Source organism: Peromyscus leucopus, chromosome 17, assembly GCF_004664715.2.
Source record: "Peromyscus leucopus breed LL Stock chromosome 17, UCI_PerLeu_2.1, whole genome shotgun sequence".
NCBI lineage: Eukaryota > Metazoa > Chordata > Mammalia > Rodentia > Cricetidae > Peromyscus > Peromyscus leucopus.
Genome location: NC_051077.1, coordinates 53,130,453 through 53,158,206, shown reverse-complemented (window position 1 = coordinate 53,158,206; position 27,754 = coordinate 53,130,453). Strand labels below are relative to the sequence as shown.

Sequence of the window (27,754 nt, the reverse complement as noted above, 5' to 3'; positions counted from 1 at the left end):
TGGCTCCTTCTCCTCCTCCAGCCCCTCTGGTCTCCCCTTCTCCCTCTCCAGCGACAGGCCACCCTAATCAAACTTCCCTGTGCCCACTTTCAGCCCAATGGCAGCCCTTAGTCTTTCTACTACTCTGCGGACACACACACACACACACACACACACACACACACACACACACACACACACCTGCCTCCCTCTACCCTGCCTAACTGGCTACAGTTCTCTTTTCAGGAAGTTGCTGAGGTAGACGGCTGGTCAGGGTTCATCTCTCCTTCTCACTAAATGACTCTCTCAGAGAGAAAAAAAATTGGGGTCCTATATTACTAATCTCCCCACCTTTATTAAAGAACTCCAATATATTACTCAAACTTAGAACTTCACCTTCCATGACATTTATAAGATTCTCACCAACAACCTTCTACTCAAGGAGTACAGGAGAGTCTGGGAACAGGCTAGGGCTCACACAGACAAAGTCCATTAAACTAATGCTGCCCTCCCAGTCAGGGCTGAGACGGTCCCCAACTGGGATCCCAAATGGAATTACAAAACCCTGGGTGCATTTTAGCTAGAGATCAATTTATTACTTGCCTCCTGGCTGGTCTCCATAAAGCTGACCAGCAGTAAACTATGAAAACATCCAAAAGGTCACCCAGGACGAACATGAAAACCCACCTCAACTCCTAGACTGCCTTACAAAGGCCCTCCCATGTTTCCCATGACCCCAGATGGGAAACAAATCCTCATAACCTACTTTTCCCCCCAGAGTTTCCCTGACATCAAGGTCAAACTTAAATGATAAGAGAAAGGACTCCTGACTCCAGAGGCAGAAGTCTTGGTGCTGGCCTTTAAGGTGTACCATGGGAGAGATGAAAAAAGCCCCCCGGTGGTGGCACACGCCTTTAATCCCAGCACTCGGGAGGCAGAGGCAGGCGGATCTCTGTGAGTTCGAGGCCAGCCTGGGCTACCAAGTGAGTTCCAGGAAAGGTGCAAAGCTACACAGAGAAACCCTGTCTCGAAGAAAAAAAAAAAAAGCCCCCAAACAAATATATCTGATGTTGGCTAAGGCCTTCCAGCTACCCATAGCAATTGCCCAGGGTCCCTCACCTCCCAAAGCCCAAGAACCTCCAGGTTCTTGCTTCATATGTGGTCAGGAGAGCCTGGGCCTGTCCGAGCCCTTGTAAACCACCTCAACCATGTCAAACATGCCATCAAGGGGGACACTGGGCTGCTGACTGCTCCCATGTCCTTTGTGGCATGGGGACATCAGGCCTAGATCACCCTCTAGCTGACCATGGACGACTGAGGGGACCTGGGCTCTCCTGGTCCAACCACCACTATCTTCAACAGGGAGCCATGGGTGGCCACCACAGTATCAGGGGGACCCATCTCCTTCATTTTGGACACTGGGGCCACTTACTTGGTCCTGATGGAGTTTTGGGAACCCACTTCTCTTTCTTGTTCTTCTATGGTCGGAGTGGGGGACTAACCTTGCCAATCCCACCACTCGGTGCGTCTTTAGAGGTAGTCTCCTGACTCATCCCTTCCTACTGTACCAGCCCGTCCCATCCCCTTGCTGGGAAGAGACTCCTAGCCCAAGTGGGAGCCTCAATTTCCTTTGCTTCCCCGGCTGCTTGACCCAAGGCTCATCGGTCGTTCTTCTTCTCCAAATCACACCATCTGACACACTGTTTCCCTTGCCAGTCTCCCAGGTGGATCCCTGAGTATGGGGTACCCAAAACACCTCTATACCCAAACATCACCCCCTCTTACAATCCAATTACAAAACCCTTTCACTTCCAGGGCAAAAGGCAAGATGTTGCCTGCCCACCTGTTTCTGGTTGTTTGTAAAGTTTTGTCTGTCTGTCTGTCTGTGTGCAGATGGGTCTGTTCTCTGGTGTGTCCGTAAGTCTGGCAAGCATGGGAGCTGAGGTGATGGGTGGGGCTCAGCTGAATGACTGGCCGCCATCTTTTGTTTCTGACTGGTCTCCTTTGAGTGCGTGAGCTGTCTGTGGTCTGGGTTTATTGGTTTTGTTTTTGCTTTCTTTGGCGCTGCCAGCCACCACCACTATTGCCACCACCACCACTATTGCCGCCACCACCATGGCTACTTTGATGTCCAGGGCTCAAAATTTATCTCTGGGCTGCTTTTTGGTCGCTGGATTCCATTTAGCAGCGATTCCAAATGTCTTTTGGATGTGGATAATGTTAAAGATGTTTTATGCTGTTCTACTGTATTGGAAAGCTGGCTCTGGAGTCGGGTTGTGGCTCCCCCTCCTCTAGGACCCAAGCATGTTTGTTTAAAGGTTTCCTCCACAATCTGTGTGGTGTGAGGAGGGCCACCTGACTGTGACAGAGAGAGGAGAGCAGAACAAGGCAAGAGGATGGAAAGGAACTTGTTGCAATGACTGCTCTCAGCAATAACTACTCATGTCTCTGGTAAATGGTTGGATGATAATGTGAAAGCTTTAGTAATTTCTGAGGGTCTACAAAAGTGTCTGAGGACGTGTTTTAAAAGCTAGTGTTCTAAGATATGCAATGCAAGTTGTAAATGTATAAGAAAGTAATCTAGGGCTGGAGAGATGGCTCAGTAGGTAAGAGGTCCTGAGTTCAATTCCCAGCAACCACATGATGGTTGTGAGCTCAAAACCATTTCTGGCATGCAGGTATATATGCAGGCCAAGCACTCATACATAAAAAATACATTTAAAAAGAGAAGAAAAAGAAAGTAATCTAATATAATGAAAAATGTTTCAGATTTTACCCCCTCTATTTTGAAGGTTCAGAGTTTTAACACTGATCAATGGAGTTCTGATAAGCTGATACAGCACTGACTGCTATTATCAGAAACAAGCTCGAGATTGTAAATGTACTTTGGGTGCCTTCTAAGTATAGGCTTAAAGGTGCTTCTCATCATGCTAAAAACATGTCTATCTACTCGATATGGCCATCTCTCTGGACAGAGGGAAAATATTCATGCTTTTTGATCCAAAGCTTTTGCTATGACTTGAAGCCATGATGCTGTTCTTTCTACAGTATGGATTTCAGGACAGATTACAGTGGTAATGATAATATATCTAAACTTTTATCTCTTCTTGTAAACAAAAAAAATCTATGCCAGGAGGTGGTGGCACACGCCTTTAATCCCAGGACTCGGGAGGCAGAGCCAGGCGGATCTCTGTGAGTTTGAGGCCAGCCTGGGCTACCAAGTGAGTCCCAGGAAAGGCGCAAAGCTACACAGAGAAACCCTGTCTCGAAAAACCAAAAAAAAAAAAAAATCTATGTAAGCATCAGAAAGTTGAGGGCCTCATAGAACCTGGATCCAACTGTCACAGGTCAAATGGACTCCAGATAAGCAGAGCCTCTGTTTCCCCACCTGCCCATTCCTGAGGGTGTCATCTTTCTCCTGCTCTTGGGACTCCTCCCCTCCCCCAACTACCAGGACTATGGGCCTGAAAGTTCCAAATGTAAGATTTTCCATTAAGTTCCTATACTTTAACGTCTGTCTTTGGTCTATATCTGTCTCAGCAGATTTCTACTTGGCTGACAGACACCATCCAGGAATGCCCCATTGCCTGAATCCCCTCACGGCCTTTGACTAGCATTCCAGCCTTCCAGGCCCTGACAGTGACGTCCTAATTTCAGTATGAAGTAGTTACAGAAGAAAGCAAATTGCCCCCTACCCTCTACAAAAAGGCTGGAATGTTAGGTCAAAAGGAAACTCTCTGACATGGGGGACAAAATGGCTACCTATAGGCATATCAGGAAAGGTACCCCATAAACCAACTGGACTCAGATCTTATCAACAGGTAAATTCATTAGCTGAAATAGTTCTACAATATGACAGGGCACTCGACCTGCTTATGCAGGGCAAGGAGGTTATTGTGGCTTTAAGAAAAATTCTTGGAGCTGGAGAGATGGCTCAGAGGTTAAGAGCACTGGCTGTTCTTCTAGAGGTTGAGTTCAATTCCCAGCAACCACATGGTGGCTCACAACCATCTGTAATGAGATCTGATGCCTTCTTCTGGACTGCAGGCAGAACACATGATAAATAAATCTTTTAAAAAAAATTCTTGCCAGGCGGCATCACACGCCTTTAATCCCAGCACTAGGGAGGCAGAACCAGGCGGATCTCCCTGAGTTTGAGGCCAGCCTGGTCTACAGAGATCTAGGACAGGCACCAAAACTACACAGAGAAACCCTATCTCAGGGAAAAAAAAAAAAAGAACAAACTTGTTTCTACAAAAACCACTTGAAAACCATTAGAGAAAATCGGCAAGGATTAGATTTACTAACAACCGAGTAAGTTGGTAATGTTGCTTCTATGCTAACCAGTTAGATATAGTAAAAGACAAGATGGGACAACTCTGGACAGCTCTCCAAAACTGTTAAGGAGCAGCTTGATGCCTCTGGCTGGTGGCTCAGAGTCCAGCATGGAATTGGGATTGGATGCTCCCTTCTCAACCCTACTAGTCACACCTTGTTTTACAACAAATAAGATTTCAACAACAAATCCAAAAGATTTTTTTTTAAATGTGCTTTGGTGTTTTGCCTGCATGTATATCTATGTGAGGGTGTTGGATACCCTAGAACTGGAGTTACAGACAGTTGTGACCTGCCACGTGGGTGCTGGAAATTGAACCCAGGTCCTCTGGAAGAGCAGCCAGTGCCCTTAACTGCTGAGCCATCTTCAGGCCCCCCAAATTTTTTACCCAGACCTTTAATCAGTTCTTATTACAAGATTATCAGTCCCTAAATGTGGGACAAGAGGCCTACGACCCCTGATTATGTCCTGATGGCAAGGATCAAGCTTATCCCATGGACTTTGATGACCCCTTACAAAGTAGCTTAATGATAATGTCACCCTCTTCCCGACCCCTGATTAGTTATCAATACTGACCAAAAAAGGGAGGAGTGTAGGGAAAAGGCCAAGCAAAGAACACTTTGCCCCTAGCTTGACCTAGAGCTCCTGAGACTTGGGAATCCCAGACTCTGTGACTCAGCATTTACAGCCAAACAATGTTTGCCTTGTTGCACTTTCCCACTAGCTCACGGTGCACGGGGCCAAAACCCCTAGAAGAGCCCCCCCCCTCCTCCTGGTCGGAAGTAGCCACCATTCTGTGTCTCTTCTCCCAAGTAGATCTCTTGTGTGAGGTTTGATGCATAGTGTGACTTTGCGGTGTTCCTTGCCTCCCAACTGCTGAGATATCTGCACTGGAGAAAACCTCACAGCCATTCTGGGAGGGTATCCATCCCTGTTTAATTCTCATTGCAGGTCAGCCTGGGTAATGAGACCATGCCTTAAAAAAACCGGACAAAAAGAGTCGACAGAAAGCAGTCAGGTCTGTGGTAGTACATACCAGGAATCCCGGACCTGAGCTGAGGCTGGAGGACTGTCACAAGCTGGAGCCTGCGGTGATCTGAATGGGAAAAGTCCCCTATGGACTCAGGAGTTTAACGGTTGGTCCCCATTTGGAGATGTTTGGGAAGGTTTGGGGTATGGCCTTGGGGGAGGAAGTGGGCACTGGAGCCAAAGAAACCCCTTCTGGAACTTGCTGTTAGCCACGGTGTTTTATCATAGCAACAGAAAAGTAACTTGTAAGTCGATAGTTCGGTGTCTGTGGCTCACACACTTAATCCCAGCACTCAGGAGTTCAAGGTCAGCCTGGTCTACAGAGCAAGTTCCAGGACAGCCAGGGCTGCACAGAAAAACCCTGGTGGAGGACATTCAAAGGCTACTTATGTTGAATCTGTCGTTAGTGTTCCTAATGATTATACAGGTGTTTGATAAAAAAGAGCAATGGAGCAGAATAAACATGAAATGTGTGGGTTGAAGACAAAAACAAAAACAAAAAACAAAAAAACAACCCAGTGGTGATGGTGCATGCCTTTAATCCCAGCACCCAGGAGGTAGAGATTGGTGGATCTCTGTGAGTTTGGGACCAGCCTGGTCTATAAAGCAAGTTCCAGGACAGCCAGGCATGTTACACAGAAAAACCTTGTTTTGAAACACCAAAACCCAAACCCAAACCCAAGGAAGCTTAGTACTGCACTGAAGGCGTGCACTGAAGGGCTGAACTGCTGAATGCGTGCCGGTAAGGAGAGGCCTGCTCTGCCCGGGAACAAAGGGAATGAGGCCCTCGGAGCAAGACTCCCCCAGCTAAGCTTCCTTTCACCAAAGGTAGCATGTGGCAGGGGAATTCCTGCTTGAAGGCCTTAAGAGGCCATTGTGTGGAGTTGTGGAAGTGAAGCCTCGGTTGCATTGGAAACCCCAATGTAGTGGAGATGCCCGATTTGTGGGCTGTCTGCCAAGCAGAGCTGCACACAGAAAGTGGAACCAGCCTGAGAGAGAAGTGTGTCGCAGGGGGCAGGGCTGGAGCACAGCATCCTCTCAGCCCTCTGACACTAACATGGAGCTACAGCGTTTGCTCCGGGGGGGTTGGTCTTTGGTGCAGTATTTCTCACTGTGCCCCTTTTCCTCCTTGGAATGGTACTGTGTATTCTATGCCACTGTATGTAGGAAGTATGCAACTTCTTTTGATTGTACAGGGGTTTAAGATTAAGAGATTTCTTCAGTCTCAAAAGAGTCCTTGTACTTTTAAGCAGTGTTGAAACTGAGAAAAGACCATAAGGGCTTTTGAAGTTGGCCTGAATGCATTTTGCAGCATAAGGCTACAAGTCTATGGGGCTGTCTTAGGGTTTCTGCTGCTGTGAAGAGACACCCTGACCACAGCAACCTTTATAAAGGAAAACTTTTCATTGAGCTGGCTGACAGTTCAGAGGTTTAAGTCCGTTATCGTCATGGTGGGAAGCATGGAGACATACAGACAGATACGGCGTCAGAGAGGTAGCTGACAGTTCTACATCTGGATCTGCAGGCAGCAGGAAGAGATGTGAACGGGAATGGTAAGGTAGGCCTGCTTTGAGCTTCTGAGACCCGAGCCCAGCCTCTAGTGACGCACTGCCTCCAACAAAGCCATGCCTACTCCAGTAAGGCCGCACCTCCTAACAGTGTCACTGTCTTTGAGCCTATGGGGGCCATCTTCTTTCAAACCACACATTCTACTCCCTGACCCCCAAAGGCTGGTAGCCATAACATAATACAAAATGTACTTAGTCCAACTCCCAAAGTCCCCATAGTCTGTAACAGTCTCAACCCTGTGAAAGTCCAAAGTCTCTTCTGAGACTCATGGCAAATCTCTTAACTGTAATCCCCTGTAAAATCAAAATAAAAAAGCAGACCACATTCTTCTAACATATTATGGCATAGAATATACATTACCATTCCAAAACGTAGGAAAGGGAGCACAGTGAGGAAATACTGAACCAAAGCAAGGCTGAAAACCAGCTGGGCAAACTCCAAACTCTACATTTTGATGTCTGATGTCAAAAGTGCTCTCCAGAGCTCCAACTCCTTCCAGCTCTGTTGACTGCAGCACACTTCTCTCTCCTGGGCTGGTTCCACTCCCTGTTAGCAGCTCTCCTCAGCAGGTATCCCATGGCTCTGGCATCTCCAACATCTTAGGGTCTCCAAGACAATCCAGGCTTCAGCTTCACAGCTTCATGCAATGGCCTCTCAAGGCCTCAATGCAGGGACACCCCTGACACATGCCTGGCCTCGGTGGCTTTCCTTAGTTGTGGAAGAAGATTCCATAACTTCTTTCTTCTATCCTTAACTCTAAAGCCAGAACCACATGGCTGAATTTGCCAAGTTCTGCTGCTTGCTGGGGGCTGGAACATGGCCCAGTCATTCAATTACATCTTCATCAGCTTTCTGTTTTCCAGTTTCCTTCACTGCCTAAACTTGGCTGTCTTGGAACTCTCTCTGTAGACCAGGCTGGCCTCACAGAGATGGGCCTGCCTCTGCTGGGATTAAAGGCGTGTGCCACCATGGCCCAGCTCTACTGCCTTTCTAATCCCCAGTCCCTAAATTCACATTCCTTCAAACAGAAGCCTGGTCAGGCCTGTCACAGCAATACCCCACACCTGCTACCAACTTCTTAGGGTTTTTCTTTTCTTTCTTTCTTTCTTTTTTTTGAGACAAGGTTTCTCCATGTAGTTTTGGTGCCTGTTGTGGATCTAACTCTGTAGACCAGGCTGGCCTCGAACTCACAGAGATCCACCTGGCTCTGCCTCGAGTGCTGATATTAAAGGCTTGTGCCACCACTGCCCGACTTTCTTAGGGTTTCTATTGCTGTGAAGACACCATGACCACAGCAACTCTTATAAAACAAAAACTTTTCATTGGAGCTGGCTTACAGTTCAAAGGTTTAGTCCATTATCATTATGGTAGGGAGCATGGTGGCATGCAGGCAGACACGGTGCTGGAGAGGTGGCTGAGAGTTACACATTTGGATCTGTAGTCAGCAGGAAGAGAAGTGACCCACTAGGCCTGGTTTGAGTTTCTGAGATCTAACAGCCTACCCCATGGGGACATTTCCTCCAGAAGGCCACATCTCCTAATAGTGCCACTCACTGTGAGCCTATCAGGCTCACACCACCACAGGGGTCAAGGAGTACAGGGTGGTGGTCTGAATTAGACTGGCCCCCTAGGTGCAGATGTTTTAACACTTGGTCCCCAGTTCCTGCTGCTGTTTGGGTAGGCTTAGAATGTGTGGTCTTGCTGGAAGATGTCTGTCACTGTGTTGGGCACTTCTGTAGGCCACACTGCAACCCACATTGTAGCTGAGGATGACCTGGAGCTCCTGTTCCTGTCTTAACCTCCACAGTCCTGGATGATAGTTCACTACACCCCTAGGCTGTCCTGTTTCAACATCCTGGTATTCCATCAGGCTGGCTTCTGCCTCCTGCTGACAATGCTGTCAGGGACTACCTCCTGTGTTGTGTGTGCGCATTTGTTCGCTCCAGTTGCTTCCTTTGCAAAAATTTCTGGAATTCTCTCCACCCCAGGTCAGGGTGTGTAGAACCCTGAAAGGTCTTAGTTGAAATGCCACCCTTTCAGGTATGTCCCAGCTGCACTCTGCTTCACAAGTTATGGATTCTTTGGAGATATCCTTGGTTTTTGAGACAGGGTCTCACCACATAGACTCACCAGGACCCTCAACTTGCTGTCCTTCTCTCCCCAGTGCTGGGATAGCAGGTGTGTTCACGGCCCTGAGGGTCAACCAGCCTGGCTCAGGGTTTAGCTTCAAATGTGGATACCAAAGAGCAAGTTTGTGCATTCTGAATTTGGATATAGATAAGCACTGAATTACTTCACATGTCTGTGAACTCCCTTCAGAGTTAATCAAAACTTTAATTAATAACTTCACTTAAAAGTTTTTCCTTAGCTGGGTGGCACTGGCGCATGCCTTTAATTCCAGCACTCGGGAGGCAGAGCTAGGAGGATCTCTGTGAGTTTGAGGCCAGCCTGGTCTACAGAGCGAGATCCAGGACAGGCACCAAAGCTACACAGAGAAACCCTGTCTCAAAATAAATAAAATAAAATAAAAAAACCACAAACTTTTTCCTTCTATTTTATGTGAGTGTTTTTTGCCTAAACGTGCGTCTGTGTACCACATGCATGCCTGGTGCCCTCATGGTCAGAGGTAAGTTCAGATCTCTTGAAACTGGAGTAACAAGCTGTTGAGCCACCATATACATGCTGGGAATAGAACCTGGGTCCTCTTGAAGAGCAGCCTCTGAGTCATCTCTCTAGCCACGCCAACACCCCCTCCCCCTTTGAAGACAGTTTATGTATTCATAGCCCAGGTGGGCCTCAAATTCAACACACAGCCAAGTTTGTATCTGAATCCTGATCCTGATCCCCCACTTTCTGACCAATGGGGTGCCAGTAGTAGGCCACCAGGCCCAGTTGGTGTCACTTTTAAACAGGACTTCACTTGAGTCTCACACAACTGGAGGAACACATATTCCCACCTAGGCTGGGCTACACAGGGAGAGCCTGTCCCAAAAAACAAAAAAAAGGCAGGCCAGACGGCTCACTAGGTACAGCTGTCCCTCCACACGTGAGCAGTGACACACATGTCACACACAGACACTGTGTTCTATACACACTCACCACACAACCAACCAAAATTAAATGAGATAAAGTGGCGTGTATAGGACTTCCACAATATTTGAGTTTATTTTAAAATCAGAAAATGGGAGTCAGGTATGATGGTGCACACCTTTAATCCCAGTACTGGGGGGGAGGAGGGCGGGGTAGAGGCAGGCACAGCTCTGAGTTCCAGGATAGCCAGAGCTACATAGAGAAAGGGCCTCAAAAAACAAAACAACAACAACAAAAAAAACCCAAATAAATAAAATCAGAAAAAGGCCTGGAGAGATGGCTCAGCAGTTAAGGGCCTGAGTCCAATTCCCATTTCCCAAATGATGGGGCCACTACCTCAAGCACCTGAATACATATGGCGTGAGCCGCACAAGCACACATAAAAATTAATCTCACAAGTAAAAGAGAAGAGCCAGGTGTTGTGGTGGTGCATGCCTGTAATTCCAGTACTCTGGGAGTGGAGGCAGCACAAAGAGTCCAAGACCAGGGTTCAATTCCCAGCACCGCCACAACTGCTCACAACTGCCTGTAATTGTAGTTCCTGGTGTCTGACACCCTCTTCTGGCCTGTGGACACCAGGCATGCACATGGGCACACTACAGGAAAAACATTACTATCAAATGAAAAATATTTATTTATTTATAGACAGGATCTCTCTACATATCCCTATCTGTCCTGGAACTCACTAAGTAGACTAGGCTGGATTGAGATCCTCCTGCCTCCTCGAGTGCTGGGATTAAAGGCATATACCACCATGCCAGGCCAAAAAAAAAAAAAAAAAATCTAAAAAATTTAAAAAAAAAAGAAAGAAAAGAAAAAAGGTTCAAGGCCAGGCTAGGCTACAAATGGTCTCAAAAACCTGGGGTGAAGTCTAAAATAATCCAGCCAGCAGGTATATTGAATGCTTTCCAATATTTTTCCTAACATGACTCATGCAAAACTGCCTGTTTATAATACTTGTTTTGAACAAAGGCATACTATACCACTGAATGCAATTAAGAATGCAGGTCTGGCCGGGCGGTGGTGGCGCACGCCTTTAATCCCAGCACTCGGGAGGCAGAGGCAGGCGGATCTCTGTGAGTTCGAGGCCAGCCTGGTCTACAAAGTGAGTTCCAGCAAAGGCACAAAACTACATAGAGAAACCCTGTCTTGAAAAAAAAAAGATGCAGGTCTGCAGGGCGGGTGGGGGGTGTGTGGGGTGTGTGTGCACTCTGGCTCTTGGGAGGCAGATTCAGTTGCATCTCTTCCAGTTCCAGGCTAGCCGGATAGCCGGAAATGCACAGTGAGTGAGATGCAGGCCAGCAGGGCTGCATAAGGGTGAGAAAAAAACCAAAATCAACTATTAATAATAAAGTAGGATCGGGTGTCTGAGGAATTTGTTTATTTTGCTTATCTGGTGAGATAAAATGTATGTTCAAAATGGGCTGCTTTCCAACTTGGACCATGAGCTCCAAACACGTGCCAGGGAGAGTGTATGTGAGAAGCATGTGTTCATTCTACCAGTGTAATGCAATCTTCTGCCAGGTGCAGAACCAAGCAACCAGCCTAAATAAAGTTTTTATTTTTTGTGGGGGAGAGGGAAGGACAGGGCCTTACTATGTAGTCTTGGCTGGTCTGGAACTCACTGTGTAGACCAGGCTGGCCTCGAACTCGCGAGATCCTCCTGCCTCCTGAGCGCTGGAATTAAATGCTTGGCTTCCTCCCCTCCCCCACCGGACACTCCCTAGAAGTATAATAAATCCAAAATTAACAGGTGTCGCCCAGCTCTCAGGAGCACATGGGGTTTCCATTACATGTTTCCCTGCCGTTTCCAGTCTGGATCTTTAAGGTAACGACACAAAAGGGAAGTTATTTCTCTCGAGGCCACTGTAGTATAGCGCGCTGAAGTCGGAGCCCGCCCTCCCACCCCATCATCTGTAGGAGACAGGGGACCCGGAGCCCTTACACTTGACATCCTCCGTTTCTTGGTTAGACCTAAAACTCCGGGTGACCTTGGAACTTCCTTTCCTCCCCGGTGAGGCGTTCCGGTTTTCCGGCACCTGAGATGCAAAGTGAACGCGCAGAGGAAGACGCCGGGCTTCTGAATCCTGCCACTTCGGGCCGGCCGCCCCCGAGGCCGGTGACAAAAGCGGCGTTTCCTGCTGAGTTCGCGCCCCCTACGGATGCAGAGCCGAGGTGCCCGCGCCGCGCAGGCCCTGCAGGCTCGCGCCCTCCGCGGAGGCGGCGGCTTCCAGACGTGCCCTGAGGTCCCCTCTGCGCGCGGGTCACATGGGGACACGCACTGCCCTGCAGACCCGCGCCTCGGGCTTCTGCAGCGGCGGCGGCTGCGCAGAACTCCTCCGAGGTCCTCGCGGCGCGGGTCTCCATGCAGACAACCGCTGCTGCCCTCCTTAGCGTTCCTACGGCCGCTCCAATGCCCTCGTTTCTGAACGCAGGAGACCCCCCCGACCCGGCGGAGGGTGTCCCCAACTTGGCAGTCCAGACGCAGCTCCGAGGAAGAGTCCGAGTTCCAGGACTCTGCGGGTGCGCTTCCGCGAGGAAGCCCCGCCCCCCAGGCCGGAGTGGGCGTGGCCTTAAGCAGCGTCCGTTGCCCCGCCCAACTGCCTCCCAACGGCTCTCTGGGTCAGACCGTGGGGCGGGGCGGGAGCGACCGGATCAGCGCGCATGCCCGCGCAGGCGCAGAGGTAATGGGCGTGACCCCCGAGCCAGCCCCTCCCAAATCCAGCGTCTCCGCCCGCCCCCATCTCCCAACCTCCTCAGCGTGGCGCCGACGCTGCGTGCGGCGCGGGTTACCCAGAGTGCTCAGCGCGGGGGCAGCTCACTGGAGTTTGGTTCTCGAGGCGGCGGCGGTGTTGGCGGCGGCTCCTCCGTCGGCTCCTCCTCCTCCTTGCTCGGCGGCGGCGGCGGCGGCGGCGGTCCGGGGCCCGAGCTCCGGTCCCCTCCGCTTCCCTCCGTCTTCCGCCATCTCCCCGAGCGCCCCGACCTCCTCCGGCGCCGCGGGGAACATGCGGCTCCGTTCCCGGAGGCTGGCGAGTGACTGACCCGCGTCCCCCCGCCTCAGCCCGCCCGCCCGCCGGCCCGGCCGCTCCCCCCCGCTTCGCCCAGGCAATGACAGCGGCTCCGGCGTCTCCGCAGCAGATGAGGGACCGGCTGCTGCAGGCCATCGACTCCCAGAGCAACGTAAGTGACTGCCTCGAGATCGGGGACCGAGGCCGCATGTGCCGGGACCCTCCCCCTCCGACGCGCCCCCGGTCAGGGGGCCTCTCCCGGCGGCGCCCTGCCCGCCACAGCCGCTGCCATCTCGGCCTCTCGTTCTCCGGGTCCGGGGACCGCAGGCAAGGCCGGCAGCTCGGCTGCTCAGGGTACCTGAGGCCGAGGCTTCACGCGGCCTGGACTGAGGGACCGCTGGGGCTGAGATCAGAACTGGTTCCCCTCGGTTGCCTCGGCCTGGACGCCCTTGGTGCTCCCCACCGTGCCCCCCTGCCTCTCCTCGACCCCGGGACTTGAGACCCCCCGGGAGGGCCTCCCTGCGGGGGGCAAGGTGGGAAGCAACTAGTGCCCCCTCGATGACTCGGGGAGCCCGCGTCTCTGGAGTCTCGGCTTTTCCTTCTCTTCGCTTTCCCGTTTTCTGGCTGAAATCGCCTTCTTGGACTCGGAGAGAACCATAGGCCCGCCCTGTCCCCATTCTTGCTGCTTGGGATCCCTGGAGAGCCTCCCCTCTTTTCTGAGACTGGACATACCTCTCTTAAACCCCTCCTGGGGTCGCTAGCTAGGAAGGCGACCCTGCAAAGGATAGGATCCTTCCTGTCACCTTTCTTGGCTTAAACGCCTCATTGCGCGTCTGACCGGAATCCAGAGCCTGGGGTTTTGGTACTGAATTACTGCCCATCACAGTCGATTTTTCTCTCATCCCTACCTTCCGGTCCTCTTTCCATCGCTCTTGCCTCACCTCAGGGACTCAGCCTGGTGCTTTGGTCTCTAGGCTGTCAAGAGTTAACTCTAAGGGGTCACTTCATGTCTCATTTCTCTCTGCTAAGGGTCCTGTGAGCAGAGGGACACCCTTTTCTTCCCGTGTGAGCATAGACTAATCTCATCTGTTCTTGTGTTGTTTCTAAAGGTTTGTTGGCAGTGTGTGTGTGTGTGTGTGTGTGTGTGTGTGTGTGTGTGTGTATGTGGGGGGGGGGTCCTTGTTCCAGGGAGGAGCAGGGCCATGGAAAGATGCACAGGCATCCAGGTATGAAGTGTTTGCTGGGAGACCAGGAAGTGGCCTTTGAGATCACTTTTTAATATGCTCGAGATGGAAGGAAAAAAATCATCTTGGCCTTGGCCAGGTAGCTGAGGTTTGATCAGGATGTTGTTTATTTTTTTGGCTTGTTACTCTTAACAATATGCTGTAATCTGGTGTGTTCAGAAGACTTCACATTGGTTTGTTCAGTCTTGGTAGAAACGGAGGTGTCCTGATCTCTATGAATTGTTGTCTTCCTGACAGGCCCCATTAAGATCACCTTGATACTGATTTAGCAAATATTTTAGACATTTTTGGGGGTGGAGTAGGGACAGGCTAGATAAAATCTTCTAAAGTCTTTTTAAGGTTTTGGTCTTTTTGGTTTTTGTTTTTGTTTTTTTTTTCTTTTTTTTTTTTGCCATGTACTGGTGTTACTGCAATTACATGATTGGGATGTTACAAAGTAAAAGCAAGTGATATGAAAATGTAGCCTCGATAGCTTTTGCATCTTTTCTGAAGCCACAATGTGCACAGTGTAATTTTTTTTTTTTTCCTGAGACAGTGTTTCTCTGTGTACTCATTTTATAGACCAGGCTGGCCTCGAACTCAGAGATCTGCTTGCCTCTGCCTCCCAAGTACTGCACCACCACTGTCCAGCTTCCACAGTGTAATTCTTCAATCCTGTGTATTCACTCTTTGGCTAAGAAATTACCAGGGATCCTGACTGCTGTCTGTGAGAGTGTTGGGCTCAGCAAGTGCTTTGACAAAGTTCAGTCAGGATGCTGTAGATGAGGTGGGACAGGACCTTGGGGTCCAAGGGCTAGGTAAGGCTTTGACTAAAAGGGTTCTTTTGGGGGTAAAAGAAGGAAGGTAGAAGGCCCAAATTTTAGTTTTTCTTTTTTGGCACGGGGGGGGGTGGGGGGGTGGGGTGGGTGGGTGGGTGGGTGTGGGTGCTTAAAACAGAGTCTCTGGAATCCACTGTGTGTGTAGACCAGGCTGGCTTCACAGTGGATCTGCCTATCTCTGCCTCCTGAGTGTTGAGACTAAAGGCATGCACTGCTATGCCTGGCCCCCAAACTTAGTTTCTTGAGTCTTCCCTTAGGCCTAAGTGTCACTATACTCATTGGCCTGTGGGTTAGTTACTTGGAGTGGAGTGTATATCTCAAAGGGCTGTAGTGATGTGACCTCATTGTGGTGGTTGGAGTTGAGAACTTGTCTCTGAGTGAGGAGGGAAGTTTTTTCCTAAATGCAGTGTGTCAGTGACCATCCATGAGCACTGCTATATGTATGTGACAGGTGCTGGCTTTACAGGACCCTTTGTAGAACTCAGCCTGGAGGACTGTCCTTGATCTCTTCCTGAGGCATCGAAGGGTACCCAGTCATTTGCACTTTCTCAGGATTGCTCAGGGCCCAGGTAAGAGCTGTGTGCTGGCACAGGACTCTCTGATCTGCTCTGCCCAGTTATGAGTTCCACCACTTGGTAATTGACACATATTTAAGATGTTCGTGGAAAAAAACACAAAACGGGGACAGAGTTGAAGAGCTTACACTAAAATTAACCCTCTTCAGAGAGAAGTGACAGAGATTGGTGTCATTTAATGCTTACCTTTATGAGCGTGCAATTGTGGCTAACAAATTTAGCTGTTGCTTGGAAAGTCAGTGCCAGGCAGGTGACCTACTGTTCGCAGCCTCTGAAGTTGGGAATGACATCTGACTGACCAGCTCTTTGACCAAGGAGGTGTCCAGAGGAAAGCCATTTCTGCTCTGTGCTTCAGGAAGTCCCCCTCTCCCTTCCAAAAGACCGATAACAGACTTGTAGAACTCTGGAAGCTTCAGTTACCTCAGTGTGTTAGCTCGGTGTTGACAGTCTCTAAAGTATGCTGTACATCTGCTTGTAATCTTGTGAATAACAGCAAAGGATATGACTTACACTGTCACAGAAATCATAGTGAGTCCCCCTTTGGCCAGGGACAAGGTTCTTGGTCCTGTGATACCCTCCCTGTTTGAGGAAAGCCATGTCTTCCTGAGATATTGGGTCCTCATGGATGTTCCTGTCTTGTCTCCTTTCCTAGAGAAGAGTCCTGATCCCTTTCTCCATGCTGGTTCAACTCTTGAACCTGTAACTCAAGCCCCCATTTTCTTAAGAAGCCCTGGGACTGCTCTGTCCTGAAGACCAGCTGTGGAATGGCCTAACTGGAGCCTTGGTGACTGAGAAAATCACAGGTGGCTTGAGATGTGTCTGTGGGGAATGTGGGTGTGACCTTGTAGCTAACAGATTTCACTTTTCAAGACAATGGAAGGACAGTACAGCCTCATGGAAAGCTAATTGGTGATCCAGCATGGGGCTTGCCAAAGCAGGTCTGTGGTCCTGGGTGCAAAGCAGTGGGAGGCCAGAGAAGGCTTATAAAGAAGGACTTGATCCAACCATTGCTAGGCTCTGGAGCAGGAGATCCCAGGAGCTGCTGTCTTCCTCTCACTCCTGAAGAAGCAGGCACCATGGCCATCACTTGGAGTCATTTGCCTCTGCCGGCCTGCGAGTTTCTTGCAGCAGAGTAATTGGTGGGAAGAGCTTCTTCCAGACCTAGGTTCAAATCTGAAAGGGCTGCAGTGGCTTCATGAGTTGTTCTACAAGGCCTTCTGTGCTTGCTTCAGGAATTCATGCAAGATGGATTGTGTGAACTTTTCCAGCTGTTTAAGGAGATACTGTACACCCCTAGTTAATTTGTATGGCACCCCAGCAGTGTGTTCTGTTCTTCCCAATAGCTGCATAAAGGGAGGTGGGGTGAAGCCAGTTGCCTTTTTGACAGCATAATGCTAGTGATGTCTGCTGTGGTCAGGAGAGGACAAGATGCTTTTGTTTCTTACCGACTTCATGCAAGGTGACTGGCTCAGAGTTAGGGACTTACCAGGGTTAAGTGATAGCGCTTTTGACATTGAGTAGTATTGTGTGTGGTTGAGAAATGGAGACCTGACTTTGGACAAGGCATGAAGCAGGGTGAGCTGGTGTGAAGAGCCGGGAGCAATGTGCTTTGATGCTGGCCTTGCATTAAGGCCCTGGGTCAGAGCACCCTTTGCAGTTAGCTCCTGTCGTTGTCAAAGTGTTAGCCTGGTGGAAGGGTGGCCTGAGCCGACACTTTACTGAGTAGGGGAGGCTGGCCCGCCAGTCCTCTAATTGGAGCTGGGAGAGAGGAACCTGTTAGCATTACAGGGGCTCTTTCTTTCCCAGTGCCAACAAGCATGGAACTTTGCCTTGTCTGTGCTCCAGCTTTGCTTTCTGCTGCAAGGTGACAGCTCTTGACACTAACTTCAAATGCCAGTGATCCTGCTGGAAAGAGGATACAGGAGCTGAGTGTGTCAGTTCTGCCTGGTCCTGTACAGTGGTGTTCCTCTTGTTCTCTACTGTGACTAGTATTCAGGAGAAGAGCAGTATGGCAGTTCTAACTTGGGGAAACAAGGTAACAAGTGTCACTTTGGAATCCTGTCTTGTTTGACATTTTGTCTCTCTGAAGACTGACCTCGGAGAGTTTTTAGGTGGTCCCCAAAGCTGGAGATCCTAGAGGCCTGGAGAACTGTCCTAACACTAGCTTGGAGGAAGGGACTTTTGTCTTGGACACAGATCTAAAAGTATTGTATTGTCCCTTGATTTAGGATGTTGCTATTTGTGGCAGACAGACACCTCAGGGTGCCAGGATTAGGGTTGGGTGAAGGGGCATCTACTCTAGCAGTCCTCATCACAACTAGATCCCAAACTGGCCCCAGCTTGACTGCTGAGAATCTGTCTGCTTCTCATAACAGACTTCTGAAACTGGGGGCTGCTCCTTTTCATTTCCTAGGGGTGAGCTGCCCTCAGGCTGCCTGGCCCCATAGTTGCTGGTTGTGAGAATAGGCAGCTGAGTTTGGGCAGCAGGTAGCAAGCAGGCAGTGTGTTTTCTGGGTGGCCTTACTTTGTCTGCACTCCTTTCATTCTCAGGACACATGTGTTCCCTAGTTTTGGGTTCTATGAAATAGGATGCCTTTCCTGAGTGAGTGAACCTGCACTGTGTCTAAGTGTCCTCCCAGTCTCAGGTCTGGGAGGTCATGCAGTTACGTCTTCATCATCAAGGGAGAATTGTGGTAAATCTGAGAAGGTGGCAGAGCTATTTCTCTCTAGTGCTTATAGTGCTTGGGGTGGTAGGCAAACTTAAGTGCACTCAGTCCCTGACTTTGGGGACCTGGAGCCTGGCAAGGGAGGCCAAAATGGTGTGCATGTCTGGCCATAGGGCTGCAACTCTTGAACCCAAGTGGAACACTTTCCCTGTGTCTTTATTTGCAAGTAGGATTCTTTTTGTTTTGTTTTGTTTGTTTTGCTAAGTATGCTTGTGTACATGCTTGTGTGTGCCTGATAGGGGAGAATTGCAAGTTATGGTACATCTGTGAAGGTCAGAGGACAATTTTGTGGACTCAGTTTTCTCCCTCCATGTTTATGTGGGTTCCAGAGGTTGAACTCTGGTTGCTAGGCTTGTGTCACACTGCCTGTACTTGCTGAACCATCTTGCTAGACAAAGGGTAGGATTCTTTAAAAAAAAAAAAATTGTGTGTATGCCACATGTGTGCAGGTTCCTGGGGAGCCAGAGGAGGGCATCATGTCTCCAGGAGTGGTCGTGAGTATCTTGATGTGGGTGCTGGTCCTCTTGGGTCCTCTCTTAACTGCTGAGCCATCTCCCCAGCCTCCAAAAGATTTTTTTTGAGACAGAGTCCCTCTGCTTTCTGAGTGCTGGGATTAAAGGCATGCACTAACACTACACAACTTGACATTTTTTAATTAATATAAAAAAATTAAAAAAAAAGATTAACTTAATTTACATGGATGAGTGTTTTGCCTGCATATGTGTATTTGCACTATACATGTGCTTATGGAAGTTTGTAAGTCACCATGTGGGTCCTGGGAACTAAACCCAGGTCCTGTGTAAGGACAGCAAGAGCTCTTAACCTCTGAACCATCTCTTTAGCCCAAGATAGAATTCTTCTTGTTTTTGTTTTTCAAGACAGGGTTTCTCTGTGTAGCCCTGGCTATCCTGGAACTCTCTCTGTAGACCAGGCTGGCCTTGAACTCAGAGATCTATCTGCCTCTGCCTCCTGAAGGCCACCACTGCTCTGCTCAAGATAGAATTCTTGAGAGCATGAAATGCCTGTCTGGGATCCTGTCATCTGGAAGTTTAGAATGAAATGCTTAACAGCAGGTGCCGGCAGTTAGCCGTTGGTTTGTCTCTGGTGCCGAGGGATAGACTTGGCAGGAGTCGTCCAGTTGGTCAGTCACTGGGCAGTTTGTCCTGTGGGTTCCAGGATGGGGCTGTGCACATTTCAAGCTGTCTGAGAGAACTCTTGGAGGTCTTGAATGTGGGCTGAGGCTAAAATTTCATTTTCTTTTCTTTTTTTGGTTTTTCGAGACAGGGTTTCTCTGTATAGCTTTGCGCCTTTCCTGGAGCTCACTTGGTAGCCCGGGCTGGCCTTGAACTCACAGAGATCCGCCTGGCTCTGCCTCCTGAGTGCTGGGATTAAAGGCGTGCGCCACCAACATCCGGCTTAAAATTTCATTTTCTTTTCCTTTTTTAGTTAGTAGCTTGCTCTTCTGCTTTGGGCTAGCCTGGAACTCTTGCCTAACTCTTCCAGGCAGCAGGTACCATAGGTGAGCACCCTATCTGAAGTGATGTGGTACTGTGTGAGTGTAGACCAAAGGTGGAAGACAGGAATCCTGGGAGAAAGCCCTGCTTGCCCTTAGGGCTGTCTTGAATGGTCAGCAGGCTATGAAGTCCAGGGCCACCAGGACCCTTGGGCTGTGTAGTGGCCGTCTAGTTCCCCAAGCTTCTGTGTTTCTCTATGGATTGTTGGGGGGGAGGTCACACTTCAGGTGAGGTGTCCCTCTAGGGATGCAGACCTGCCAGGCCTCTGGGGTTACAGCTTCTGAGCTGGGGAGCTTCAGCACTTTTCTGGATCCATCCGTTGGGGCTGGGGAGCCCAGGGACCATCACCACAGAAAGGTTCTGCAGGCTTTGGTGATGTACGCCTTTAATCTCACGCAGCATTTGGGAGGCAGAGGCAGGAGGATCTCTTGAGTTCCAGACCAGCCTTGTCTATATGGTGAATTCCAGGCCAGCCAGGGCTATACACAAATGTTGTCTCAAAATAAATAAATAAATTTTTAAAAAGGTTTCCCCTGAGCTCAGAGGTAGGCATGGTGTCTTCTGTTGGCAGCAGCAGTTGTAACAGCCAGTGTTGCTAGATGAGCACACTGGCTTCCAGGCACAGAGGAGAACATTTGCTTTCTCTTTTACCCTGAAAATGGGCGCTTGTCTTTAGCTAAGGGGCCAGGAGAGAAGACTAAGCAAACTGGGTCTCTAACTAGTAGTGTTGGGTGACCCTGAAGCGTGGGCTCAGTACTGCCCAGCCTGTCTTCCTGCAGAGCTGAGCTCTAGCTCAGAGCCTCCACGATAGTGATTTGAAGTGTTTTGTTTGTATATTTATTCACTTCCTGGTTCCTGCAACTTTTACCCTTTTACTTTTAAAAAAAATTGACTTGTATTTATTCATGTGTCTGAGTGATGTGTATGCCATATTGGTGCAGGTGCCTAAGGAGGCCAGAAGAGGGCATCCTGTCCCCTAGAGCTGGAGCTACTGGAGATGTGAGCTGTGCTGAAGCTACTAGGGTCCTGGGAATTGCTAGGGGTCTCTCCAGCACACCCCTTTCACTTACTTTAAACTCCGAGTTCCAAATGGTTTTGAATGCAAGAACCCATTTTTATTTTAGCTTTCCAATCATCTGTCCTTTTTTTTTTTGGCGTGCTTTGTGTAGCTGTTTTGTTGTTTTTTAAAGTTCTCAAATTTGGGTGCGGCTCTGAAGTGACATTTTCAGCTGGGAACCATCTTAGACAAGAAAGAAAGTGGGTCTCGCCTGTATTTGACACCTGGAATCAACTTTTGTATTCCTTCTGGTGGGGAGCCCCATTTATCCCCATAGCTCCCTCATTTTTGGAAATCATTCCCATGATTTTGAAATACACATTTCTTCCCGTGTAACATTCATTGTTTAAAACCACTAAGCTCACTGCACGGGTTCCCATTTTTTTTTTTTTTTTATTTATTTTTTTATTTAGAGGCAAAGTCTTACTGTGTAGCTCTTGATGTCGTGGAACTCATTATGTAGACCAGGCTGGCCTCTGCATCCATAGTGCTGGGACTAAAGGCGTGCACAGCTATGATGGGCTGCAGTGAGTGTGCGTGCCTACGTGTAAGAGAACGAGATTTTTTGGAGCTGGAGTTACAGGTAGTTGTGAGTCATCTGACATGGGTGCTGATCCCCAACTCAGAAGCACTGGAAGATCAGCAAGTGTTCCTAACCACTGAACCATCTTTCCACTCTCCCCTGGTTGTTGTGTTTTGGCTAGCCTTGAATGTCTGAGCTCAAGGGATCCTCCTCAGACTTCCGACTGCCTGCAACTAGTGGCCTGCCCCACACCCACCTTTGATTAAGGGTCTTGTTTTCTGCCTTTTCCATGTGCTTACAAGCTCCTCCCAGCGCCTGCTGGGTTGTCTGGAAAGGGCTGGTTTGGAACTGTCTCAGCTCCACCTGAGCAGGTGGTGTCAGGTGCTGGCAGCTTTCAGGGCTTCCCGTGCGTTCAGAGCACACGCATGGGAGTCTTGTGAGGCGGATGTCTGCTGTGGGGACTGAGGCCCGGCGGCCACATGGCTAGATGGAATCAGGGTGACGTGGAGCTCAGTCCTGCTGCTGCTTGCTGCTTGCCCTGTTACCTGTGAAAGGGCAGTGGGCACCTGCCTCCTGTTCGTGTCTCAGCCTTTTTTGTTCGTTTTGATTTTTTGAGAGAGGGTTTCTCTGTGTAACAGTCTTGGCTGTCCTAGAACTCATTTTGTAGACCAGGTTAGCCTTGAACTCACAGAGATCTGCCTGCCTGCCTTTGCCTCCTGAGTGCTGGGATTAAATGTGGGCGCCACCACCCCGTGCTTTTTTTTTTTAATTTTTTATTTTTTTTTGAGAAAGGTGTTGCTGTAGCCTTGGCTGGTCAGAAACTTGCTATGTAGGCCTCGACACTGGCATCAAACTCATAGAGATCTCCCTGCCCCTGCCTCCTGAGTGCTAGGATTAAAGGCATGTGCCATCATGCCTAGCTTCAGGTTCCAATCTTTAGGCCAGGCCACAGTCACCTGTGAGCTTATCTGAGAGGAGAGTCAAACAGACCAAGTGTCCCTTACCTAAAATGCTTGGGCATAGAAGTGCTTCATACTTGGAGTCTTTTGGATTTTACTGTGTTCCCATAGACTTCCCTGCAGTGTGACTACTGAGTAGTGTCACTACTGGGGGAAGGTAGAAAGGAGGGAGGCCTAACTGCAGAGACCCTAGGCCCCTCTGCCTTGTGCAGTGTCTTGACTCTGGTCAGGAGCTCTGTGGTGCACACATCAGTGGTTGGTGAGTTGCTGAGAGTGCACTGTGGATAGTGATGGTGGCTCCACTGGCATCTTTTCTTGTGAGTCTTGTGTGAGGGGCAAGGCGGTCACCACTCCAACTGAGCTGGGTGGACCCAGTAATTGGGGTGTGTGTGACAACAAAGCAAGTCTAAGGGATGGTGTGTGTGTATATATATATATATATATATATATATATATATATATATATATATACATATCAGTAAGACACAGACTCTGGCTGGGGCTGGAGTTTGTCCCTGGGATGGCTTATTGTGCCTCACCTCCTTCATTAAGTCCTGGCCTGACTGTCAGGTCCCGTGGTTACATCTTCTTTGGGGTGAACTCTAGTTACCATGGTAACGGGTGGCCTGTCTTGTTTTGTTTTGCTTGCTTGATTGATTTATTCTTTTTCAAAACAATGTTTTTCTGTGTAGCCCTGGCTGTCCTGGAACTCACTCTGTAGACTAGGCTGGCCTTGAACTCAGAGATCTGCCTACCTGTCTCCTGAGTGCTGAGATTAAAGGCATGTACCATTACACCTGACATTTTCTTTTTAATTAAAAAAAATTTTGTTGGGTGTAGAGGGACCAGGTATACCATAGCACTTGTGTGGAGGTCAGAGGATAACTTGATAGAGTTGGTTCTCCTATCTTTATGCAGGTTTGGGGGGCAAAAAAACCTCAGGTTGTCAGGCTTGCATGGGACAGGCAGCTAAGCCACCTCCCCTGGCCTGTTTTCAGAGCTAGCCATTGTGGAATCCACTTAGGGTGAACACTGCCTGGTCTTAACTGCAGTGTCTGCTGTGGGGCCTGCTGTTGATGGGAAGGTAGCCTTTGGCTCGCTAGTCTTCACCATTTCGAAACTCTAGTGTTCATTTAGCTGGCTCGTGGCCGAACATCCATCCTTACATCCTGGCTAACTCAGCTGTGCAGCCTGCTGCTTTACCTTTGGGGGCTCCCTCAACAGAGCACTTGCTTTATTCCGATGTCTGATGTGATAGCATCATCAATTAGCTGGGCCCATGGCAGGGTCTGGAGGGCTGCCTCTAGAGGGCCAGTGAGACCAGCTGAGTGGAAAGTCCAGAGGTAAGTAGAGGGTGGTGTGCAAGAAGAGAGGCCTAAGTGCTGCCTGTTAGGGTTTTATTGCAAGCTCTGAATTTGCCTGTGATCACCCCCAGGTGCCAAGCTGTTAGCTTGGTGCAGGTGTAGTGGGTTGCCACTTTGGCCCTCACTGTGGGTGAGTGTCCCTTGGTGCTGAAAATCATTTTCCCTGGTACTTGAGGAACTGCAGAGCTCAGACCTATTGTCCACACAAGGGCCCTAGGCCAGAGCCCACACCCTGTGTGGAACGAGGGGCCCTAGGCGTGGGAGCAGGAGGTCTGGTTTGGTCTGATTGCCCTGCCTGTCTCCTTTTGTCTGTTTCATTCCCCTGGTTAACATGGGGAACTGGAAATTGGTATCTGTGCTTCGAGGCTGCTGCTTCCCTTAGGTTGACCAGACAACAGGCTCAAGGAATGCTTGTTGTGTGGCCACTCTGGGCAACATGAGAGCTGGTGGCTCTCTGCTCTGGCAGCTTAGGGCTAGCTGGTACCCAGGAGGTTTGTGAATAGGTGCTGCTGTCATTGGTTTTAAAGGAGCTGAGTTCCCACTCTGACAACTGGTGACCGCCTAGGAAGAACTTGGATCTGGCTTCCCAGGAATGGGGTGTTGAGTATCCCCTGTCCAGGCTGTCAAACTCTTGTTCTGCCGAGTCACATTTTCCCTCCTCCCAAAGCCGAGTCATTACTGTAGTTTGGGGTTAAAATTGAGGTGGGAGAAGGGGAGGGAACCACATTTTATGTTGCTCTCAGTGTCATCATGTACAGGTGTGTGTGTGTGTGTGTGTGTGTGTGTGTGTGTGTGTCAGGGGGTGCTCAAGCATGGGTAGGCTTCCTCCACATGGTGGCAAAAACAGCAGCTCCTCCTGGACCAGGCCAAGTAATTGTTGTGTGCAATCACTGTCTTGTCTCCAATTTCAGTGGGGATGGGGCTGTAAGAAAGTGCCAATCCCCATAGGAAGTTTCCAAAAGAAGCAGGGTCTACTGAGCAGATAGAAACTGTAGGTGCCCCAGGAGAGTCCTGAAGGTGGAGACTGCAGGACCAACAGGTTGGCCACCTGGTCTGGGCTGGGATTAGGAGACCACACCATGGTGCATTTGACTGATTATGCTTGTATGGGTTGCTGCTGTGGAAGGTTGGAACTCACATGGCACTAGTCCTTCTAGGGACTTGGACTGGAGTCTCAGATGTGGTTTCTGTGCCATCAGATAGGGAATGTAAAGTGGCCTTGTCTGCTTTGCAGAATGAGCCATCCTGGGCTCCAGAGTACCTGCTGTGTTTGTCACTCCAGAATGCCTTCCTGGGTTGCTACATTGTCTTTGTACCCATCATGATGCAACCTCCCAGTGAGCCTTGGCCCTTGCCTTCTTATTATGTTGGCGTTCCCTTTTTGTGTGCATCCCCTTCTGGGGTACCCACCGTCCCCTGCCCATCATTTTGGCTTTACCAGAACCATTTGAGCCCTCGTGGCTCTAAAGCTCTCCTCTTGTGTTGATGGGCCTTATCTGTCCAGAACTCTTCCTGGACACCCCATGTCCAGGCAGCCCAGTCTTAAGTAGGTGACCCTTCCCTTCCGCCCTGTGTGTGCTGAGCTGTGTTCTTTGGTGTTGTAGTCTATCATTCTAGGCCACCTGAAAGGATCCTGGGCTCTCCTATTCCAGGAGACTGGATCTTGGGGCTTCTAGAATACTCAGTTGTATGGCCCTGTATCTCCTCTTGGTTAGTCTCAGAGCCAGTTGCTACAAACCAGGATTGGGGTGTTTATCTGGTGGAACCCACTGCTTACTACCAAGGACCCACAGTTCCTTGGGTGGCATATGATGAAGACAGTCTATTTCGCTTGTAACCTGGTATCACTGTTTGCCTTCCATCTTGGGAAAGCTTAGGTTTGCAACCTTTTCTTAGGAGGACATAGATGCCACTGACTCCGGAGGCTGTTGAGAGTGGGGATGCAATGGCCGGCATTTTGGGTGCTAACATGCTAATAACACACAGCTGGCCATCCAGCTCCACTGCCGTCCAGTCCAGCACCTCAGTCTGGCCAGTTGTAGGGCTCTATCTATCTTCCTGGCCAGTGATTAGCTCAGGGAAGCACTACGATCCACTGGAGCCTGTGTAAGTTGTAGCACTCTGTTGATGGAGTTGGCGTTGATGTAGGTGGAAGAGGCGTGAGATGCTTGTTGCTGGGTCAGGCCTGCTGAGTGAGCTGACTGTTCCCCTCGGAGTTGGCTTTTCTGTCCCTCAAACAATGAGAGTCAGGACAGAATTGTGTGAGTGCTTTGGGTCCCCAGGCTCTGACCAGACCTCGGCTGGCGGATCAGCTCCTGAGCACAGTAGTGCCTAAGCTGAGGGGAATGGGTTAGGTTTGGGGGTTTCATGAGGCCTGGGCATAGCATGCACTTGACAGTATGGAGGTTGGGGTGGCAGGACTTGGTAGGCTCTTTTGGAGGACCCACCACCTTGGTTTCTCCTGCAGTTCATCTGACTTGTGTGTGTTACCCACTCTTGATGAGTGTTGAGATTGTGCAAGCTGTTGGGCAGGACCTGACATGTTGAACCCTTTGGGCCTGCATGAGTATACATGCTCTTGGTCATCTTGGTTGCTTTCTAGTGATCTTGGAGTGAGAGTGTCTTAATGTTTCCAAGCTTGGGTGCCTATCGTGAGATGAGCTAGTGTCACCCTGTGTGGTCTGAGGTGTGACGGTGGTAGCAGTGCTTGGCTTCTCTTCAGTCATCCTGATCGTGAGGGATGTACTGTCTCCCTGTCCCATGAGAAAGGTAAGGGTTAGGGACTTGTTTCCAGAGGTCAGGCAGCTAGAATAGGCCAGGGCAGGCCCCTGACTCTATCTATGCCAGTAGACTTGTAGGATGAACTTCTGTTCCCAAGTCCCCCACATACTTCCTGTAACTCTTCTTGTTTTTAGGGGGAGGGAAGGGGGTTCAGTATGTAGACCAAGCTGGCCTGGAGTTGTTGTTACTCCTGTCAGCCTTTTGAGTGCTGGGTAGGGGTGGGGAGTGCTAGAAGACACCACACTCTCTGCTCCTTGTTAAGAGGCATTGAGAGAGCATTGTCAGTTCCCACTGTGTGCTCACTTGTGCTAGGCAGGCTGCCTTACAGATAAAACAGTAAGGCCTGGTGAGGCCCTGCAGCTGACCATTCTCCATCGTGGGGCCGGAAGCCTGCGCTCATCAGGAGGCACAGCTGCCTACATAGAAAGGTACCCAGGACACCAGTGCCCCAGTGGCATAGATACTTTTTGGGCCTTGAGCACTTAGGCTTCGGTGGTGCAGAGGGTATGCTGTCCCCTTTAGCCGAATGTGGTTTCTGTGGTGTCCCAGGAGCTCCTGAGTGGCTCACCTCCAGCCTTGTGGGGTCTTGTGATGAGATTCTAAGTGTTCAAGTATGTGTTGATGGTGGGGTTTGATGAAATCCTCTGAGGCTCTCCCTGTATCCTACCCTGATAAAAGGAAGATGGTTGGGAAGAAGTAACATTTAATGTGCAAGAAATAGGTGGTTCAGCCTGGGTTGGATCTCTCCAGCTCTGTCTTAGAGTTGTGCTCTTTGGACAAATCACATCAGATGTGTGTGCATCACCACAAGTCTATGTAAAAGGAAGGGCGGGCCTGTCTTGTCAGTAGTTCCCCAGGTAGGAGCTGAACCGGCCGAGCCTCTTCCCTCTCTTCCGGGAACAGGATCATTCCCCGGGAAGAGAGTGTAGGCAGCTGGCTAGTTTCCACAGGTGCTGTGCTTGCTTGCTTGCTCAGACAGACCGACTGTCACTCCTAAAGTGACAGTGGTGATACCCAGTTCTACATACTGGAGAGACTGTCCAAGAAGGGAAGGCACTTCAAGAAGGAAGGGATCGCCATCTTTATTTTGTTTTCACACAGAGTAATCCAGGCTGGTCTGAATCCCATGATCCTCCTGCCTCAGCCTCCTCCTGCTTGGATGGTAGGCTTGTGCCACTGCAC

The 27,754-nt window shown here is 49.7% G+C and overlaps 2 protein-coding genes across 2 annotated transcripts in view; one reads left to right on the top strand and one right to left on the bottom strand.

Annotated features, from left to right (window-relative positions):
* Positions 1 to 11,499: 11,499 nt before the first annotated feature.
* On the bottom strand, positions 11,500 to 13,010 carry LOC114709602. The gene is made up of 4 exons (XM_037211554.1): positions 12,826 to 13,010; positions 11,949 to 12,621; positions 11,700 to 11,726; positions 11,500 to 11,520 (listed from the first exon to the last, which is right to left on the bottom strand). The coding sequence occupies exons 1-4, from the start codon at positions 13,008 to 13,010 to the stop codon at positions 11,500 to 11,502; spliced, it is 906 nt and encodes a 301-aa protein (XP_037067449.1).
* Positions 12,767 to 27,754, top strand: part of Med26 (mediator complex subunit 26) — a 41,932-nt gene continuing 26,944 nt past the window's right edge. The window contains exon 1 of the mRNA XM_028893491.2: positions 12,767 to 13,183. Coding sequence (XP_028749324.1) covers positions 13,112 to 13,183 — 72 coding nt within the window. The 5' untranslated portion in view covers positions 12,767 to 13,111. The remainder of the gene's footprint in view (positions 13,184 to 27,754) is intronic.